This window comes from Misgurnus anguillicaudatus, chromosome 20 (genome assembly GCF_027580225.2).
Source record: "Misgurnus anguillicaudatus chromosome 20, ASM2758022v2, whole genome shotgun sequence".
NCBI lineage: Eukaryota > Metazoa > Chordata > Actinopteri > Cypriniformes > Cobitidae > Misgurnus > Misgurnus anguillicaudatus.
This window is the reverse complement of record NC_073356.2, coordinates 34,647,501-34,668,818: the sequence shown is the minus strand read 5'-3', so window position 1 is coordinate 34,668,818 and position 21,318 is coordinate 34,647,501. Positions and strand designations below refer to the sequence as shown.

Here is a 21,318-nt window from a genome sequence, read left to right as displayed (position 1 = left end):
GTATTGGACCTGGAAAGTCCTTGAAAGGTCCTTGAATTTGAAGATAACTAAGGTGTGGGAACCATGTGAACTGCATAATCAGGTATCATAGTCAAAATGTATCTTTTAAAAAAGTTACAAATGAAAATGGCCACAGTGCCACCAAAGTGAGCGTTAACCAAAACAAACTAATGCAAAACAAAATTGCTTACAATACAAAATATGCACTTCTCCGTTTTTTATTTTTAAGTAAATATTCACTTATCAGTCTGCAGAAGTGCATTCCAAATCAGATGCAGAATGCATTGCAAAAAAATTTTTTTGTCCCCTACACCCTCACTACTGAGTGTATATACTCTTCGAAGGGCCTAGAGACGAGCTCTTCCGAATGGAACGCAGGATCTGAGTGCTGGTGTTGGCACCCCAGTTTTAAAATATGTTAGTGACTAGAGGAATAGGTTTTAAAGTGTACAAGAGAAATAAAATTATTCACCTGACATTGAGGAACCACAGGGAATGCATTTTTTTTTAAATTTCCAGATTTGTTTTCAATGTCAATTGTTTTGTTTTTGTTTAAGGGCCCTCAGGGACCCCCCGGACCTTCAGGCAGCCCAGGAAAGACAGGGCCTCCCGTAAGTCTAAACACAGCAGAATCTTCTTAATAATATTTTTAGTTATTATTGACCTGGAAAAATAAACAAAACAAAATAAAACCTAACTAAACCTTATCTAACAGGGGTTACCTGGTGAAATTGGATTCTCAGGAAAACCAGGAGAACCCGGAAAACCAGTAAGTCACTGTGATTTTACATTGAGACCTCAAACTGTACATATACTTTAACCGTATGGTACCCTATATATAGGGCAAACTTGAAAGAATGATTTTTTTAAATAATAACTTTTCAGGGCCTGCCAGGAAAGGATGGAGTGGATGGTTTCCCTGGAAATGATGGCGAGAAGGTTTGAGCTGTTTTAATGAAGGAAACTGTGAACCTGAGTCTCTGGAGGTTTTGTTGTGATGCTGTTTGTTTCAATTTTTAATATAATTTTTAAGGGACAAAGAGGAGAACCTGGACAAGACGGATTTCCTGGCAAGCTAGGACCAAAGGTAAATTGTGGCATGGAGTAGTTAATGATCTAGGCAAGCATCACTATCATTTTCTTTAATATTAAAAGTCCCTTTAAAATTGATTTGTTGACATGTTTTATGTGGTATTGTAATACTGAATCAGCAAAAAACAAAACATTATTTGTCTTTATATAAAACAATAGTTTTTGGTCACCATCCAATGATGCTCTCTCTTTATCTCAGGGAGAAGAAGGCCCTCCAGGACCACGAGGACCTTTAGGTGAACGGGTGAGAAAAGTAAAATCTAAATCGATCTTGACAAAGTCTTGACAAAGAGGCAAAGTGACACAACAGTCTATCTTGTTCTCATTCTTTCTCAGGGAGAGCCTGGTTTACCTGGTGAAGTAGGCCAATTGGGACCCAAAGGAGATAGAGGAGACCAGGTAAATCCTGTTGAGTAGATGAGTCAGATGAGATGTTTTTGATTAACTGAATCAATAGACATTGATCTATAAAAAATTCAGGCTTTCAACTGCAAGAAAATACTGACTGTGAAAGAAAGATTCATTGTTTAATCTCTGTTGTAGGGAGAAAGAGGAAGAGATGGACTAATCGGGCCAAAAGGAGATAAGGGAGACAAGGGAGAAAAACACATTGTATACATTTCTGTAGCAGTCAAAACTGTCTAGATCCTTAGAATATAATTAAAACACAATACAATATCAATACATAAAATCACAATTACAATACATGTACTAACTTACTGTACATATATGGTAAATATCTTGTACTTAAAGACAAATGTGTGGTGCTTACTTTTGAGTATCTACATGGTAGTTAAATGGTATCATTACTTACCAATGGTACATATTTGGTAGTAATTATGTAACTCTAGATAAGTACTGGGTAATACCAGATACATTCTTATAGTGTAGGTATACTGTAACTAACAAGAAACACTACTGTACTTACCAATGAATGTACAATATAAGTATTTAGTACTTTCAGGCAATTGTGGTTAATGACGGGTACTTGTTAATGAGAGTGTACATGTGTGATAACTAATAATAATCACTACTGTACTTACAAATTAATGTTCAATATAAGTATTTAGTACTTACAGGCAAGTGTGGTTAATGACAGGTACTTATGAGAGTGTACATGTGTGATAACTAATAACAAACTACTGATAAAATATAGCAAACACTACGGTGCTTACCAATGGATGTACAATATAAGTACTTAGTACTTACAGGCAAGCGTGGTTAATGACAGGTACTTATGAGAGTGTACATGTATGATAACTAATAACAAGCTACTGTACTTACCAATGAATGTACAATATAAGTATTAAGTACTTACAGGCAAGTGTGGTTAATGACAGGTACTTATGAGAGTGTACATGTGTGATAACTAATAACAATCACTACTGTACTTACAAATGAATGTACAATATAAGTATTTATTACTTTCAGGCAAGTGTGGTAATGACAGGTACTTGTTAATGAGATTGTACATGTATGATAACTAATAACAAACACTACGGTGCTTACCAATGAATGTACAATATAAGTACTTAGTACTTACAGGCAAGTGTGGTTAATGACAGGTACTTATGAGAGTGTACATGTGTGATAACTAATAACAAACACTACTGTACTTACAAATGAATGTACAATATAAGTATTTAGTACTTACAGGCAAGTGTGGTTAATGACAGGTACTTGTGAAAGTGTACATGTGTGATAACTAATAACAAACACTACTGTACTTACAAATGAATGTACAATATAAGTATTTAGTACTTACAGGCAAGTGTGGCTAATGACAGGTACTTATGAGAATGTACATGTGTGATAACTAATAACAATCACTACTGTACTTACAAATGAATGTACAATATAAGTATTTAGTACTTACAGGCAAGTGTGGTTAATGACAGGTACTTATGAGAGTGTACATGTGTGATAACTAATAACAAACACTACTGTACTTACAAATTAATGTACAATATAAGTATTTAGTACTTTGAGGCAAGTGTGGTAATGGCAGGTACTTGTTAATGAAAGTGTACATGTATGATAACTAATAACAAACACTACTGTACTTACCAATGAATGTACAATATAAGTATTTAGTACTTACAGGCAAGTGTGGTTAATGGCAGGTATTTATGAGAGTGTACAATACATGTATGATAACTTATAATAAACACTACTGTACTTACAAATGAATGTAAATATAGGTTCTCTATAACAATGCATTTTATTTTATTTTACGTACTGTAAAATTAAGTGCTACCATAATTTATAAAAAAAAAAAATCACAGGCATTGTGTCAGAGTGTCAGTGCAGGTTTGCATTTTAAAGAGGGATCTGTTAGTGATGTCTTTCTGTGGGGATAAATTCTTTAATTATTATTAACATGACAGAATGTGATAAAGTAATATTGCCGTATCTTTCATTCATACAGGGAGAAGTTGGCCCCAGGGGACCAGCAGGTATCCCAGGAAATGTGAGTACAGCTGATAATTGATGTCAGTTCATATAAATCATAAAAAAATCATTTATATAGCTATTTTTTGCTATATTAAATTGAAATCAGCTTTGCACAAAAATAGAGATGAATTAACAAAAATGAATTATTAATATTTAATAAATCCTTAGCAAATATGGCAATAAAGTTGTTTATTTGGATGCAAAGAGAAGCTTATGGTAAAGGTTTATGATTTTATATTAGTTTTATATATACACATGTGTAAAAGCTGATCTGTATTTATCAATCTTTATGTGTGACTTTCATTTTGAAAAACAGTACTGTGCTGTCTGTAATTTGTTTGTATTCCCCATAGGTTGCCAACGTGATTCCTGAACCAGGTGAACCGGTGAGTCATGACTCATGAGTTTATGTGCTGTGCCGTATTGGACTGTGATGTGTGTGATGAACACGTTTACATGCAGAAATACAGAGCAACTTTCTTTTCGTTATATCCATGTGACACATGCAACTTATACCCAAGATGATGTCATGTCTAGAGAAAAAAAAAAGATTTGAGATGCTTTCATCACACTTGTCTAAATGGAGGTTCCTGATGCTCAATGGGTAGAGCATTGCTATAGCAGCACAAGTGGTCATGGGTTTGATCCCAAAGAACACACATACAGTACTGATAAAATATTGGAATGCACTGACTATATGGACAATATCATTAATATATATGGGTCAAATATATTAATTATTTTGTGTCCATATGGTTCAACTAAATGTAAAGGTTACAATTTCAAAATAAATTTGCAGATTACTTGCATACATTCTCTTTTTTGAGGACCAAGTTTCTGGTTTTATTTGATTTTGAAAGAATATTTGGGGGATAATTGCAAAAATGTCAATGTGGTATAACCGGTCTGTGTCAATTGGTGTAACTAGTTTTTTTTTTTTTTTAAATAAAAATATATTCATATAAAAATATGGAATGAAATATAATCATTTAGTTTAGTGTTACATGATTTTTTTACATACATTTTTACATAATTTGTCAATGATTATTTATAAACAGAACATTATTTCAGGAGAAATATTAACAAAACCCATTAAAATTTACATTTAGCAGTAACTAATAAAATTATATTTTCGAACTATTTTTTATGATTATGCTTACATGCCATCAAGGTGGATAAAATATTTAATATTTTTCATTTTTGGCACAATAGGCGGTTACACCATTTGACATTTTCAAGTCCATTCAGTCTTAACTTTCATAAAAATGGTGCAAATGTAATTTTTTATTGCTTAAAACATACATACACTATGTGCATTGAAATAAACCTGATGCAAAAAGTTTTTTTTTAAAGATTTTTGAATTTCTCATCTTGCCAAACCGTTTTGTCACTGACCCATTGTTTATTTCATTTTTCTAGGGCAAGCCTGGAGAAAAGGGAGAGAAAGGAGACCAAGGCAAACCAGGAGAGCCGGTAAGACTTTATTTCTACTGTCAACTTATTCTGTTTGTGACCCTGAACCATAAAACCTTTATAAGTTGCACATATTTTTGTGCCAAAAATCATTAGGATATAAAGTAAAGATCATCTCCCAAAAATATATTTTGTACAGTTCCTACCGTAAATATATAAAAAAAATGGTTTATCATTAGTAATATAGGTTGATAATGACTTAATTTGGACAATTTTAAAGGCGATTTCTCAATATTTATTTTTTTACCCTCAGATTCCAGATTTTCAAATAGTTTTATCTAAGCCAAATATTGTCCTATCCTAACACAAAATTCAAAAATGGAAAGCTTAATTATTGATGATGTTTAAACCTCAAATTTAAAAAATTGACCCTTATGACTGGTTTTGTGGTTCAGGGTGACTATATAGTACTGTATGTCATGAAACAACTCAGGTTTTAGTACACAGCAGAAGGGGGCAGTAGAGGGTCAGGACTGCTTGAACTAGCATATGTCTTGCACTTGATGATGTCATGTAAAATGTTAGGTTCCTCTCAAAACTGCATTCATAATAGAAAGATTTCAATGATGACATCTTGTCAAAGTTAATGTCTAAAAACCTGAAGTCACCTGATGGGCCGTAGGTGTTATATAACAGTAGATGTTAATGCTTTGGTTAACATTGTGTGAAGAAATATTAATAAACATCAAGGTCATGAAATCTGATGTTCTGCAGCAAATTAATGTTAGCTGTCTTTCTCTCTTGCTCTCTAACTTACTTATATATTAAAATAGTCTCGAGATACAGAGTGATGCATCATTTACACAAACACAGACAAGCTTATTATGATGATGTATTTACTCTCAGCTGATAAATGAGAAATGTGTGTTGAATTACTGCGGCCAAACGCGATCACTTCTGTCAGAAATGGCTGAGCAGAATATTAAGAGATGAAGTAAGATGTGAAGTTTTCTGTGAAAGCTACTACTGTATAGAGGAAAAGACCAGGATGTCACCTGTTTGGGTCCCGGGACACTGGTTGTAATGTGGTTTTGATTTGCATCATTACTTTGAAAAGTAAGATGTTACATAATGTTACTTTTGATAGAATAGCAAATTGATGGGGGTCTATTAACCTGTAACATTGTGTTGTAACATTGTTTTACTGTCGGTTATGCTGAACAGTGCTCCTTGTAACAACCTTTACATCTGGGATATTTTTAGGGTCAGAGAGGTCTTCCTGGAGAGCAAGGATTCAGAGGACAGCCAGGATTTCCGGTAAAAAAACATCTCATTGTCTTTCTGTCCTGATCTGATGACACTAAAATTGGACAGCAAAAGTGTATACTTATTTACTGTATTGTATATGGATAAAAAAAAATATTTATGTATTTTTCAATCTATTTTATTAACCCTTAAGTGGCGGGACACATACGCCCAATATTTTCCATATAAATTTTATGTATATCACAACAAACTATTGTTGGAAAGGTCTAAAGGGGATCGCACACCAGCCACCAAATCCCTGTCGCGCCACACAGCGCCACTCAGATGGTTTAACATTAAATAACATCAGATTTGTCCCCAAATCATTAACGACTAACATTGGCTGCTAACGTATATATTGCATTTTGAAGTAGACCCTATCTGATGAAGCTCGCACTATTTAATGTGCACTTCCGGTTTGCGATACCTCCGAGTTGTCCTAGACGCGACGCAGCGCGGTGCGACGCTGAGCTGTGCAGCCGGTGTGCGATCCCCTTAAAGCTCTAGAATACATATTTCAACAGTGTTTTATAAAATATATTATATTGGGGGAAAGGAACTGATTCAATTATAAAGAGAGTGTGCCTCAAAACATTTATATCCTGCGTAATGTCATTTACTTCAGTGTTTTGCATGTAAATTCTTATCCAATCATGACAAACTATATATCATTTGAAAGCTCTAAGAGTGTAGTTTTCATTTATTATCATCATTTTGTTAAAGGAATGACATAGTGAGAGTCATTTTCTAAAATGCCATGGGTATACAGGTGGGCCCACGTTGTTGTTATATAATTTTAACACAAATACCCTATCCTAAACCTAAACAATCATGACAAACTATATATCACTGGAAAGCTCTAAGAGTGTCGTTTTCATATTGCATCACCATTTTTGGAAAATAATGATGTAGTGAGAGTCAGTTTCTAAAATGTCACACTGCCACAGTTGGACTCAATTTGTTTTTGCATATGTATAGCACTAATACCCTGTTCTAAACCTAAACAATCTTGACAAACTATATATTATTGTAAAGCTCTAAGTGTGTAGTTTTCATATTTCATTGCCATTTTGGGAGAATCATGACGTAGTTAGAGTCAGTTTCTAAAATGTCACGGGGCCACGGGTAGGCCTAATTTGTTTTTACATATTTATAACACTACAACCCTACTCTAAACCTAAAAAATCTTGATAAACTATATATCACTAGAAAGCTCTCAGAATGTAGTTTTCATATTTCAAGATCATATGTTGATAGAAAAAATGTAGTGACAGGTTTTTTTTTTTGTTTTGGCTACATGACCCCTCCCATAGGAATGCATATTAATTATTATATTTTCATAAAACTATATCCTATTATACATCTTCAAAAATGTTGACAAACTATATATTGTTGAAAAGCTCTAAGCTCTAACCTTTTTGCAGTAATAATAATGCAGTGATAGTAATTTAATAATTTGTGACAAGAGTATGCTGCAAACCGTTGACACCTAGTGGCCGTTGTTGGTAAAACCACTAAAAGTGTGACACCAACCTCATTTTTTGTGATTTTAACTTGAAATTTGGATCAGAACTACTTGAGACTTATGGCTTCATGTTTGCATTATTACTTTTGTGAAACATTTACATTTTTATAATTTTATTTATAAAATGAATATGTTATGGAATTATGTGTATTTATTAAAATAAATGTAAACTGCCGTAAAAATTTATTTATTATATATTTTCACCTACTGACACTTCTGTGAAAACCCCCAAAGTGTCTTCTTAAAACAGTACAAAGATTAGGCTTCTAGACCAAAAAATGTCAGAGATATATTAATTTGAAGATGCATAACACCCCCCCCCCACACACACACACACTCAAATAGTATTTGCGCCACTTAAAGGGTTAATATACAGGAAATATGTACAAAAAAAATCTAAAATTAAATGTTTAGGACTAAATGTATTCTTTAGGCATAGTCAGTGTTAAGTGTGACCTTTCTTGGCACTAAACACATCTTCAGGGTTTTTCAGAGGAAAGAAGTAAAAAGAATAATTTCTATAAAAATAAATTTTATTTAGGTTTATGAGATCCTGCAGTTTTTCTGCTGATGCTCAAGTGGAAGGGGAGTTTACCCTAAAAACTTGACAAATCAGTTTACATTTTTATACAGTTTTTAATACTACATACACATTTCCTCTTTTTTCTGGATGTATTCTATTAAAGAGACTGAGAAACAATTATATATGATCACAAAAACATTGCAAAAACAACAAATCTAATTCTGGCATGGTGGACTTAGACTTTTGCAAAGTACTGTATATTACTCTAAATGTAAATGCAAAATTAAATCTAGGCCCTTATTAAATTAGAAGAGTAAGGAGATCTTATCAACAATTTAGGATGATATTTACACCAATGCTGTATGGAAAAGCACCAAATTTAGGCATCATTTGTCCATGTTATCGAGAGACCTTGATAAGTATTGTGTTTTGACCCATATCTGTTCAAGTAGCCCGATTGGTAGAGCGTTGCATAATCATTGAGAAACATTTAACTTGAATGCACTGTAAGTTGCTTTGGATAAAAGTGTTTGCCAAATGCTGTAATGCAATGCATTTTGTGAACATTGTGATCTGCACACAAGCATCTGATCTCTTGTTTATGTATGCAGGGACCTAAAGGTGAAGCAGGTGATAAAGGAGAAGCCGGGAGAAATGGAGACCCAGTAAGTTCTTCAGCATATACATGATGTTTTTCATTGAAAATGAGATAAATGGATCTAAAAATAACTATTTATTTATTGTGTGTATAGGGTCCACCAGGATTGATGGGCCCTCAGGGGCTTCGAGGGCTGCCAGGCAATGCGGTATATTCATAAAGAAACCCACCCTTGCATTTGCTTAATTATTGATATTTTTGCACCGACTTTTAAGTGCTCATAAAAATAATTTGACGGGTAACAGTGTTCAGTAGCTGTTAGTACAACACTGTTTGTGTTTTTCAGGGTATTCCAGGGAGTATTGGTCCACCTGGTATTGCTGGACAGAGAGGGGAGAAGGTGAGAATTAAACAAGCAGCTGATGAAACTTTAAAGGGCATCTATTATTTTACAAGATGTAATATAAGTCGCAGGTGTGCACAGGGTATGTCTGTGATGTTTTAGCTTATAAGCTATTATAGCATGTCTAAAATGCCTTTATTTGGGTGGGAGCAAAAACCAAACGTGTGCGTACCTTTAAATGCAAATGAGCTACAGCTCCTAACTTCCTTATAGCGTACAACTCGCTGATGGTAGAAATTATGGTAATGCCGTGGGTGGGGCTTTATCAGTGTAACGTCACATTAACAAGAAAATCAAAACAGCATGTCTAATAAGACTGCTTTGGTTTAATGGGGATTTAAAAAAAGGATTTTTTTTCATTGTAGGGTGGATGTTTTACACACTGTCAACACACATGTATGTCCAAACACTTTGTAAAATGTATTTTGCATAATAGGTGCCCTCTAAATTTGTCAGCTTTTTATTTGTACACATTTTATTTGACATTGTGTTTCCAGCAAACATTCACTATTCCTAAAAACTGAGCTTCATATATATTCAAATATTTTGCACCATAATATCTTCATCCCAACAGGGTGACGCAGGCAAAGATGGACCTCGTGGACCACCTGGTCCAAACGGTGAGCCTGGTTTAAGAGGAGAAATCGGTTTACCAGGAAAAGGCAAAGATGGGCAAAAGGTAAAACATTTATCCTGTGATTCATCACTATGATAAAGTTGATTGCATTAAATATCTCTTCAACTCATTACCCGCCAGCATTTTTTTTATTTTTTATTTTAACAAAGGGTTCAAAAAATGCCTTTCTGGAAAATTTTCTTCTAAAATATATAAACATACAAATATATCAAATGAAAGTACAGACCCTCGGCTTTCAAATAAACAATAAACAAACAAAATGGAGAAAAAATGCTTCATCCTATCTATATTTTTTCTATGAACTCTTAGTACGGAGCCCTTCTGATGACATGGTAAAACTTTTTTTTTAAATCGTGGCCACGAATTAGCAATTTGTTCCCACGAATTATTAAATCGTGCGCACGTTTTAGTAATTCGTTCCCTCGTTTAAGCTAAATGGTGCGCACGATTTAGTAATTCGTTCCCTCGTTTAAGCTAAATCGTGCGCACAATTTAGTAATTCGTTCCCTCGATTAAGTTAAATCGTGCCCACATTTTATTAACTGGTTCCCTCGATTAAGTTAAATCGTGCCCACGTTTTATGAATAAGTGCCCAGAATTTCATTTAAACCATCGGAATAGTGACGCTTATCGCAGCTCAATGCATTAATACATTGCTATTAAGCATAAAATTCATACACCATAGGCTCGTGTATATATACAGTTTTATTCCTTCCCAGAATTTCATAAAAAATATTGGGACATAACGTGAGCTAACGCATTGATACAGTGCTATATAAGAATCAAATTCATACATCTTGGGTCTTAAACCGTTTTATTCATTCCTGCCCGGAATAATAAAAAATAAACCATCGGGGCATTAACATGACGCTTAACGCATAAATACAGTATGTAAAGATCAAGATTGATCTATATACCTTATTAATGAGCCATATTTCATATACAGTTTTGTTGATTCCTGTGCGGAATAGAAAAAAAACTTGACACAACTGACATTAACATGACGCTTAATGCAAAATCACTTTATTAATAAGTCACATAGTCCGTTTTATTTATTCCTGCACAGAATTGAAAAACATATTGGGACATTAACGTGAGCTGGCTCATGATACAGTGCTATAAGGATCAAATTCATACACCTTGGGTCTTATACAGTTTTATTAATTCGTGCCCAGTAGGCCATTAAAAAGTAGGGACATTAATGTGACGCCTAACGCATTAATACAGTCAGGGGCGGAGTGGGACCAAATTCCGTATACCACCGGCCCTCCGTGGTAAAAAAAAAAAGGTCTTGTATTTAAACTAGGGTATACAAATCGTAATCAATCTGCAAAAAAAAAAAAAAAAAAAACATTTTCATAAGTATAATAAAATCATTAAATCATGGATAATTTTCCTAAATGAGTAACTATACAAAATTATACCTGTTCGAAAGACGGAGTTGCGCACCTGTCAATCAGCTATTACATAACAGAGCCAGGCCAGAGATGAACGTGTTCATGAATAATGTGTGCATCTTTGAATAACTTTAAATATAATTTTGTCATATAAAGTTTTGATAGATAATAACGTTTTTTCCACTGTTATTGCTCATTTACCTCAGAGTTTATTTCAGTTATTTTGCTGTTTTTCCGGTAATAATAATACAATTTACATGCCAATCCTGCTTCCTTGTCTTTTTATTAATTTCATTATGTTGTTATTTGAAGTTGTGTGGATATTTATTGCCATATAAGACGTTCATTGCTGTTATATACTCTCGACTAATATTTAAATCATATGCTGAATAATGTGTGCATCTTTGAATAACTGCAATAATACAGTTCCTTTGAAAATAATTTTGTCAAAGTTTTGAGAAATAATAATGTTGTGAGGATATTGCCAAATTGCAGTTGAATACTCTCGTTTATAATATGAAAATCACTTAGTAGAAAATATATAATGTGATACTGCAAAGTTACCCTTCTTATTTGTATTTATTATATAGCCATATGGAGACAAACCTTTGCAAATGTGCTGATTTGATCCATTCATGTACTGACCACCAAGCTAGAGATTTTAAACATCCTTAATCCACACTTTTCATCAAATAGTCTATCTGCTTGATGGATCAATCCGACCGCATATGTACTGCAATAAACAAGCATTGAGCGGCGCGGCTTTTTACATCAAAGGCCGACAGGCTATGCCATTTGGGGAGGAGCCGTTCAATGATCCCCATATATTTTTAAAAAATCCCTACACTGTAAAAAATCCAATTAATGAAATGTTGGAAGGGCAAAAATATATAAGTTAAACCAATTTTCTTGTTTGGGCTTAGTTGAGTAGACATATTATTTTAAGTCTAGATAAATCTGTGTTTAAAACATTAAGTGAATGGTTATTTTCAAATTCAGTCAACATTCAGAATGGCTATGTTGACTGAACTAATTAAGACAAATCTGGTCAATATGTGGACTTATGACAACTATGTTTCCTGACAACAAAATGCTCATAATATTACTGATATTTGGTAACAAAATGTAATTTTAAGAGTTGTTCAGGCGTGAATGTATGTGCTTTAAGTTTAAATATGCGGTCGGTTAATATAGATAGCGTTTATTTAAAAATGTGCTCGGACACTTTCGGACGGAGATGAGCTCCAGAAGAGCTCCAGAAAATCACAGACACTTAAGCGCTCACACCCCGCCCAGCGCAGCCTCGCCTCGGCAAGCCCATCAGAAATCGACTGCTGGCTCTGATATCTCTGTGGCGTTTAAACATGCGATTTAATTCATTTTAATTTCTTATACTTAATAATAAAAGGTTTACCGGTATGTTTTAAATCATATTTTAGGATTGCACTTAAATGATATTGCTGTTGAATGATATTTCATATCTTTCACAATTGTTATAATCGGACTGCGTACTGCCTGCGAATTTGAACTTCAGAGCTGAAGGTGCGAGTGGAGAAATAGTCCCAATATCATAACAATCTTAAAACTTCTAAATATACCCGTGTGCGTGCGTGTGTGCGCGCGCGCGTCCTCGCGCGTGTGCATGTATGTATGTATGTATGTATGCGTGCGTCTGTGTATTTTGAATTTAAAATGTTTTAACTCGGAAGGATCTGGATCACAGGTCATTTCATCTGAGATCAATCCGCACGCAACAGCTGGAATCACTTACTGTTTCACACAAGGAAGGACACAAGTCACCCGTTTCCTCAAGTTCACGTCAGGTAAGTGTTTGTAATTAAATGTTAATTTTAGAATATATTAATTGGCAAAGACGCAAATACTCGACGTTTTTGTAATGATATTTTTGTAAAGATATATTAGAAGTGTGTTGTGTTATGTGACCGAAGTAAAGTGGAGCTATTTTAGTTAAGATAAAAAGCCTGGATATAGGGTTGGTTTACCGGACAGAGTTTAGAACTCGGTCTTTATTATAATTGGGACATTTTTACAAACAAACCTTATATAATACAATACTGGCGTGCATTTTGAGACAAAATAATAGCACTGATATGTTAAGAGATGTCAGTAAGTTATTTTAGTCAGTGAGAAGCCCTGTCCGAGAAAACCGCCCAATAGTGTTTAATTATGTGTGATGTCTGAGGGAAATTTGGCCTAACATTAACGTTATTTAGGGAATAAAGTCTTTCACCGTCAAGCTTTATTATATTAAACATGTATTTATGTATGTTTGTGTGTTTATATTCCTCAGAGGGATACATAGCGAGACAGTCTCCGCTTGGACTGGCTGAGGAAAGTCTCCTAAATGGCCCTGGAGATGTTCTGACTGACTTTGGAGGCTTTTTGGACTGTTTTATGCCCTCTATTTAAAGACTTAATTCTGTATGTTCAGTCTGTATGATAAGTGAATAAAAAGCTTTTGTTTTTATGTGACTGAAGTTAATTATTTTGTTTACAACACCAGCATAAATTATTTGATAAATAATTTAAAAATGTTATTAAAAAAATCCCAAATAATAAATATTAATTGAAGTAACACATAAAACATTGAGTGAATACTTAAATTTTAATTGACAGAGTCTTTGCTGTAAGTTTTTAAAGATTCAACTGATTAAAACATTTTAGTTGAATGAACTATAAAGCTAATTGAGCCAACATACTTTTTTATATTTGAGTCAAATTTGGGCCAACTAAAAAACATCAATCCAGGTAACACTTTGGAGACAGAAATTGAGTGAACGTAAAATTTCTGTGGAACTAGTTACTAAAAAATAATTCATTGAGCCAACAATTTATTTTTTACAGTGTATGGTTGGACCTGCCGAACAGGTTGAGCACTTTTATGTTAAGCAAAGAGGCTGCACAGTTTGACCAGCGATGCTAATGCATGCTAATGCATTAAATACAGTAAAAGATCAAAATCAGTATTAATAAGTCATATACATATTCTGTTTTATTTATTCCTGCCCATATATTGTCCCAACATATTGGGACATTACCGTGACGCAGGAATTAATTAAACTAAATAATTCAGGGGCTTAAATATCACTAAAATAAAATAACTTAATAAAATCTCTTTATGTCACTTGGGTGATTTTTTAGTTGGACAAACCAAAATAAATGACAAAATTACTTACTGCGTCACGTTAATGTCCCAATATGTTTTTTAATTCTGTGCAGGAATATGTGACTTATTAATAAAGTGATTTTGATCTTAAAAGCGCTGTATTTAATGCATTAGCGTGCATTAAGCGTCATGTTAATGTCCTAAAGGTTGTGTTAAGGTTTTTTTTATTCTGCACAGGAATTAATAAAACTGTATATAAAGTATGGCTCATTAATAAGGTATATAGATTAATCTTGATCTTTCAATAGCACTGTATTTATGCGTTAAGGGTCATGTTAATTTCCCGATTATTGTTTTTTTATTATTCTGGGCAGGAATGAATAAAACGGTTTAAGACCCAAGATGTATGAATTTGATCCTTATATAGCACTGTATCAATGCGTTAGCTCACGTTATGTCCCAATATATTTTATGAAATTCTGTGAAGGAGTTAATAAACTGTATTTATACAGAAGCCATAAGGTGTATGAATTTTATACTTAATAGCAATGTATTAATGCATTGAGCTGCAATAAGCGTCACTATTCCGATGATTTTAATGACATTCTTGGCAGGAATTTATAAAACTGCATTAAAGGAATAGTCTACTCATTTTCAATATCAAAACATGTCATTACCCTAACCAAGAACTGTTGAATCATCCCTCCGCCATCTGTGCGCGTGCACGCAAGCACCGGAGCGCGCCGCCACGCCACGATAGCATTCAGCCTAGCCCCATTCACTCAACGGTACCATCCAGAGACAAAGCCAGAAGCGACCAAACACATCAACGTCCTTCCCACTCAAGACGAGTAGTTATACGAGCAAGTTTGGTGGTACAAAATAAAACATAGCGCTTTTCTAAGCGGATTTAAAAGAGTAACTATATTGTATGGCGTAATAGCACTTTTGTGAGTACTTCGACTCGGCGCAGTAACACCCTCCCTCTCCCATTATGAGAGTGAGAAGGGGAACGGACTTTTCAGGCGAGTCGAGGTGCTCCCAGGGGTGCTGTTGCGCCATGGAATGTGGTTCCTCTTTTGAATCCGCTTGGAGAAGCGCTGTGTTTTGTTTTGTACCACCAAACTTGCTCGTGTGGCTGCTCGTCTTGAGTGGGAGGGACGTTGATGTGTTTGGTCACTTCTGGCTTTGTCTCTGGATGGTACCATTGAATGAATGGGGCTAGGCTGGATGCTGTCGTGGCGTGGCGGCGCGCTCCGGTGCTTGCGTGCGCGCGCACGGATGGCAGAGGGATGATTCAGCGGTTCTTGGTTGGGGTAGTGACATATTTTGGTACTGAAAATGAGTAGACTATTCCTTTAAGTATGCGTCATTAATAATGGCTAGAGTGAATTTGACCTTGTTAGCGTTGTGTTAATGTCCAGATGGTTTAAATGAAATTCTGGGCACTAATTTATAGGGCGTGGCCACGATTTAACTTAATCGAGGGAACGAGTTAATAAAACGTGGGCACGATTTAGCTTAAACGAGGGAACGAATTACTAAAAGGTGCCCACGATTTGGCTTAAGCGAGGGAACGAATTACTAAATAGTGCGCACGATTTAGCTTAAACGAGGGAACGAATTACTAGATCGTGCGCACGGTTTGGCTTAAACGAGGGAACGAGTTGCTAGGGCGTGCGCCCGATTTGGTGATTCGTGTGGGCGAGTTGCTAGTTCGTGGCCACGATTTTAAAAAAAAGTTTTGCCATGTCATCAGAAGGGCTCCGTAGATATGGGTATTTTTCTTTTAAAAAAATGTTTTAGCGAAAAGCTGAAATGATTGCATTTTTGTGGAAGGAATTCTATTAGTGATCAGAGTAACATAAAAATTCTTCAGAAACACGTTTTCTTATGCAAATGTTTTCTCTTAATCGACAAGATAACTCGTCAATGGCGGGAAACAGTTAACAGTGTCATTCATTGAACACATACCAGGACTCGACAATAAGGAATGATGCTCTGGCCAGTTGACAGAAACTGTCACTTGCCAGATCGGAAAAGTGTATCATTTGCACGTGTTTTGAGGCCTTGCCTATTTAAATATTAATGCAAAGAGGACACAAAAGAGATTACAATGCGCTACTCACATGCTACTGTTTGTGTGTGTACATTTTCACAATGCACACCCGGAAATGAGCATCACAGCTCTTCAGACAGTGTGTGAATATGTGTAAATCATGGGTCTTCAACTGGGGGTCCGCGACGGGAGTGCAAGGGGTCTGCCAAATGATGTTTAACCACAAGCTATTTTTTGCTTAAAACGTAAAATATATGTTAAAAACGTTACATGTCCCCTTAAGTTGTGCTCGTGCGTGGCCGCATAGGCGCGCGTTCAGTTTAACCAGCGTACCAAAATAAAATATCTGAAGGTTATTAATGTCCAATAGGAAGCAGCAGTAGGGACAGAAAAGGCATAAAAACAGGTAAATCTTATAGGCATGTGTGTCTTTCTTTCAAAATTTTATTTTAGAATCAGCGCGACATGTTGTCTCATCTAAGTTATATTTCTGAACTTGGACGGCTGTTTCACGCGGTTCAGATTTAAAACGCTAATTCAACAGTCAAATCACACCACACCACGTCTGCATTATAAGCTGTGACAAAACTATCACTCGCATTTAAAAATGAATGAAACGTGCGCTGTGATTGTGCTTTGTGCAAGATTTATAGTCAGGTTGAAATCCGCCTCTCAAAAATTTGCCCCAAAGAGATGCGCTCGGACTCGTTGCATGTTGTTCTCCTGAGTGTGATATGAAGCTATGCAGAAAATAAACCTGCGTTACTCAAACTCATGACAATGATGATTCACGAGAAAGGCAACAAACCTCTTAATTTTAAAGTAGCACAACCTCTATCCCCACCAGAATAGAGAGTCTTTGTGCCATTCACCATGATCAGTCATCTTTATAAACTGAAAGCACAGGTTCAGGTAAATTCACAGTAAAATGAAAATCGACACTGCAAATACCTTAAAATAATATTATATTATTATTATTATATTAATATAAAAAACTAAATCTACTTTAACAAAAAAAATTATGCATGTACAACAACAGCATAATAATGTTATTGTACTGTCTTAATATAGTATGGCTGTGTGAAAATATGGTTGGTTTCTATTTATAAAACACTTCCAGTCCTTGATTCTGATTGGTCAATAGTTGTACTTTACCACACTTTGAGTTGTGCCTAATACGAAAAAGCAGCCTCTCGTACCTTACTGATCAGTATTACACATTTAGTATCAGGGGGTCCCTGCTCCATGCCTCTTTCATCTAAGGGGTCCCTGACCCAAAAAACGTTGAAGACCCCTGGTGTAAATGGTTCAGACAGTGCACAAATGCTGAGTTCACCTATTCAGGGTCAGTAGAAAAAATCCTTAGCATTGAGACAAAAAAAATCATAATTTTGCTAAAAATCTAGATCTAATCTTTTAAAAATGTTATTGTACAGTTTTACAGTTTCCCGGCATCTTCATGTAAATGACATGTAGTAATTGTCACATAGCATGCACATGCTGTGCTCTGGAAAAGTGCTAATGTTGTTTACTCTAACTTTCCATTTAATTGTGCTGATTGTGGTTAAAAGCCCTAAAACATGTGGAGAATTAAACCGCAGCACATTAACTTAATGAGTTACTGGAGCGGTGGCTGCAGGTGTGATGGAGAACTGAGTTTTATAGCAACACGCCATAGTAGAATAAAACATACACAAGCACATTCCTGCCGTCTCTCAAACACCAGGGCTCTCTTTAAAGGGGACATTTCACAAGAAATGTCAAATAAATCTTTAGTGTCCACAGAGTACATATGTGAAGTTCTAGATCAAAATATCATATAGATCATTTATTATAACATGTAAAAATTGGCATTTTGTAGGTGCGAGCAAAAATGTGCTGTTTTGTGTGTGTCCTTTTAAACTAACTAAACTAACTAAATGGCAGTGACGTAGTGCAGATTAAGGGGCGGTATTATCCCCTGCTGACATCACAAGGGGAGCCAAATTTCAATAATCTATTTTTTGTTATGCTTGCAGAGAATGGTTTACCAAAACTAAGTTACTGGGTTGATCTTTTTCACATTTTCTAGGTTGATAGATGCACTGGGGACCCAATCATAGAACTTAAACATGGAAAAAGTCAGATTTTCATGCCATGGCCCCTTTAATTGACAAGATAACTCGTCAATGGCGGGAAACAGTTAACAATGTCATTCATTAGACACATACCAGGGCTCGACAATAAGGAATGATGCTCTGGCCAGTTGACAGAAACTGTCACTTGCCAGATCGGAAAAGTGTATCATTTGCACGTGTTTTGATGCCTTGCCTATTTAAATATTAATGCAAAGAGGACACAAAAGAGATTACAATGCGCTACTCACATGCTACTGTTTGAGATGTTTTGTGTGTGTGTACATTTTCACAATGCACACCCGGAAATGAGCATCACAGTTCTTCAGACTGTGTGTGAATATGTGTAAATGGTTCAGACACAAATGCTGAGTTCACCTATTCAGGGTCAGTAGAAAAAATCCTTAGCATTGAGACAAAAAAAATCATAATTTGGCTAAACTTCTAGATCTCTAATCTTTTAAAAATGTTTTTGTACAGTTTTACAGTTTCCCGGCATCTTCATGTAAATGACATGTAGTAATTGTCACATAGCATGCACATGCTGCGCTCTGGAAAAGTGCTAATATTGTTTACTCTAACTTTCCATTTAATTGTGCTGATTGTGGTTAAAAGCCCTGAAACATGTGGAGAATTAAACCACAGCACATTAACTTAATGAGTTACTGGAGCGGTGGCTGCAGGTGTGATGGAGAACTGAGTTTTATAGCAACACGCCATAGTAGAATAAAACATACACAAGCACATTCCTGCCGTCTCTCAAACACCAGGGCTCTCTTTAAAGGGGACATTTCACAAGAAATGTCAAATAAATCTTTAGTGTCCACAGAGTACATATGTGAAGTTCTAGATCAAAATATCATATAGATCATTTATTATAACATGTAAAAATTGGCATTTTGTAGGTGTGAGCAAAAATGTGCTGTTTTGTGTGTGTCCTTTTAAATACAAATGAGCTGATCTCTGTACTAAATGGCAGTGACGTAGTGCAGATTAAGGGGTGGTATTATCCCCTGTTGACATCACAAGGGGAGCCAAATTTCAATAATCTATTTTTTGACATGCTTGCAGAGAATGGTTTACCAAAACTAAGTTGATCTTTTTTCACTTTTCTAGGTTGATAGAAGCACTGGCGACCCAATTATAGCACTTAAACATGGAAAACTTCAGATTTTCACGATATGTCCCCTTTAAATCATCTGATGGTCCCCTGTTCAAAGTTTCAAGTAGACCAAACTGTCCTTGCATTTCAATTCGCATACTATTCATCCTAAATAGTATTCGAAATTAGAATTAGCATGTCCCAAATCGTAGCATGTTGAAACATGTATCTATAAAGTTCTCAGATAGTCTACTATCTTAGGTAAAAAAGTGTCGATCCACGCACACTCGAACGCCTGATATTACACACAAAAAAGAAATTACAGTTTTTCTCAGTCGCTTGGAGCATTTCTCGAATCATTCTTAAAATGTGCAAAAGAATGCGTGCATTTCTCAGAACAATTCTACAAACTGCAGCACATAATGGATGTCCTGCAAAAGCCTGTAACTTGTTCGAAATCCTTCGTTTATCTCTCAAAAGTAATTTTTTACGTTAGTGAACATGTCAGTCCCATCATAATCTCAAGAACTTGTGTCATTGTTCATGAACAAGACAGTCAAAATGTTTAGCCATGTTGTCAATATACCAAGTGTACACAGTTAACTCATTCTCCGCCAGACATTTTTTGAAAAGTTGCCCGCCAGGATTTTTTGTGATTTTTACAAAAGTTTCACAAAATGCCTTCCAGGAAAATTTTCTTCTAAAAATATATAAACATACAAATATATCAAATGAAAGAACAGACCCTTTGCTTTCAGACAAACAAACAAAACAGGAAAAAAACGATCCTATCTATATTTTTTTCTATGCTTATAAACTCATAAATATGGGTTTTTTCTTTAAAAAAAATTTTTTAGACAAAAGCTGAAATAATTGCATTTTTGTGAAGGAATTTTCTTAAAAATCAGATTCTGAATGATTATCAAAACATACACAGAGTTTAAAATTAATAAATAACGTTTTGGCTTTAGTTTTTTCCAAAATTGGTCGGTAAAATCACGGTATTGCAGATTAACATAAAAATTCATCAGGAACAATATTTTTATGCATTAAGTTTTCTCTTAATTGACAAGATAACTTGTCAATGGCGGGGAAAGAGTTAAATGTGTCTGTATTTTCTGGTGTAATCTGTGGACGAATTTAAATTTTTACCTTCTTTCTGTATACAAATTACACACATTGTGATTTTGAAAAAAAATCATATTTTACAGTACAAATAAAAAATTACAAAATTGGAAAGGTATAAAGACATAAAATTTTCTGTAAGTCAAAATTTCAAGTTTCACTTGACAGCAATTTATCAATTCAGTTCACATTTAAAAATGACAAAAAACAAACAAACATGAAAAACATGCTTAGAGTTACAGATTATGAAACCAAGGTTAACAATTTCACATGACATGCCTTGTACGATGCACTAATTTCAGAATTTCAGTGTAAGACTATTCAACAGAAACCAGTGTATTTTGATGAAAATGACATTAAGCAATTGAAAATGTAGCAAACAGCAGACAATTGTACATACAGACAGTAATTATCTGCATTATTGTGTCACAGCATTTGCAGTTT

General features: G+C 34.9%; 1 protein-coding gene and 1 long non-coding RNA gene across 5 annotated transcripts in view; both read left to right on the top strand.

Annotated features, from left to right (window-relative positions):
* The window catches only part of col22a1 (collagen, type XXII, alpha 1), a 114,955-nt gene that overhangs the window by 78,405 nt on the left and 15,232 nt on the right, over positions 1 to 21,318 (top strand). For all 4 annotated transcript variants that reach the window (XM_073858590.1, XM_073858589.1, XM_073858587.1 and 1 more), the window contains 15 exons: positions 558 to 611; positions 716 to 769; positions 886 to 939; positions 1,034 to 1,087; positions 1,292 to 1,336; positions 1,429 to 1,491; positions 1,636 to 1,695; positions 3,527 to 3,562; positions 3,900 to 3,932; positions 4,966 to 5,019; positions 6,223 to 6,276; positions 8,924 to 8,977; positions 9,065 to 9,118; positions 9,257 to 9,310; positions 9,888 to 9,992. In XM_073858590.1, coding sequence (XP_073714691.1) covers positions 558 to 611; positions 716 to 769; positions 886 to 939; positions 1,034 to 1,087; positions 1,292 to 1,336; positions 1,429 to 1,491; positions 1,636 to 1,695; positions 3,527 to 3,562; positions 3,900 to 3,932; positions 4,966 to 5,019; positions 6,223 to 6,276; positions 8,924 to 8,977; positions 9,065 to 9,118; positions 9,257 to 9,310; positions 9,888 to 9,992 — 828 coding nt within the window. The remainder of the gene's footprint in view (positions 1 to 557; positions 612 to 715; positions 770 to 885; positions 940 to 1,033; positions 1,088 to 1,291; positions 1,337 to 1,428; positions 1,492 to 1,635; positions 1,696 to 3,526; positions 3,563 to 3,899; positions 3,933 to 4,965; positions 5,020 to 6,222; positions 6,277 to 8,923; positions 8,978 to 9,064; positions 9,119 to 9,256; positions 9,311 to 9,887; positions 9,993 to 21,318) is intronic.
* On the top strand, positions 12,180 to 13,840 carry LOC141351544 (uncharacterized). Its single transcript, XR_012359830.1, has 2 exons — positions 12,180 to 13,170; positions 13,659 to 13,840. It is a non-coding gene; the product is annotated as an uncharacterized lncRNA (long non-coding RNA).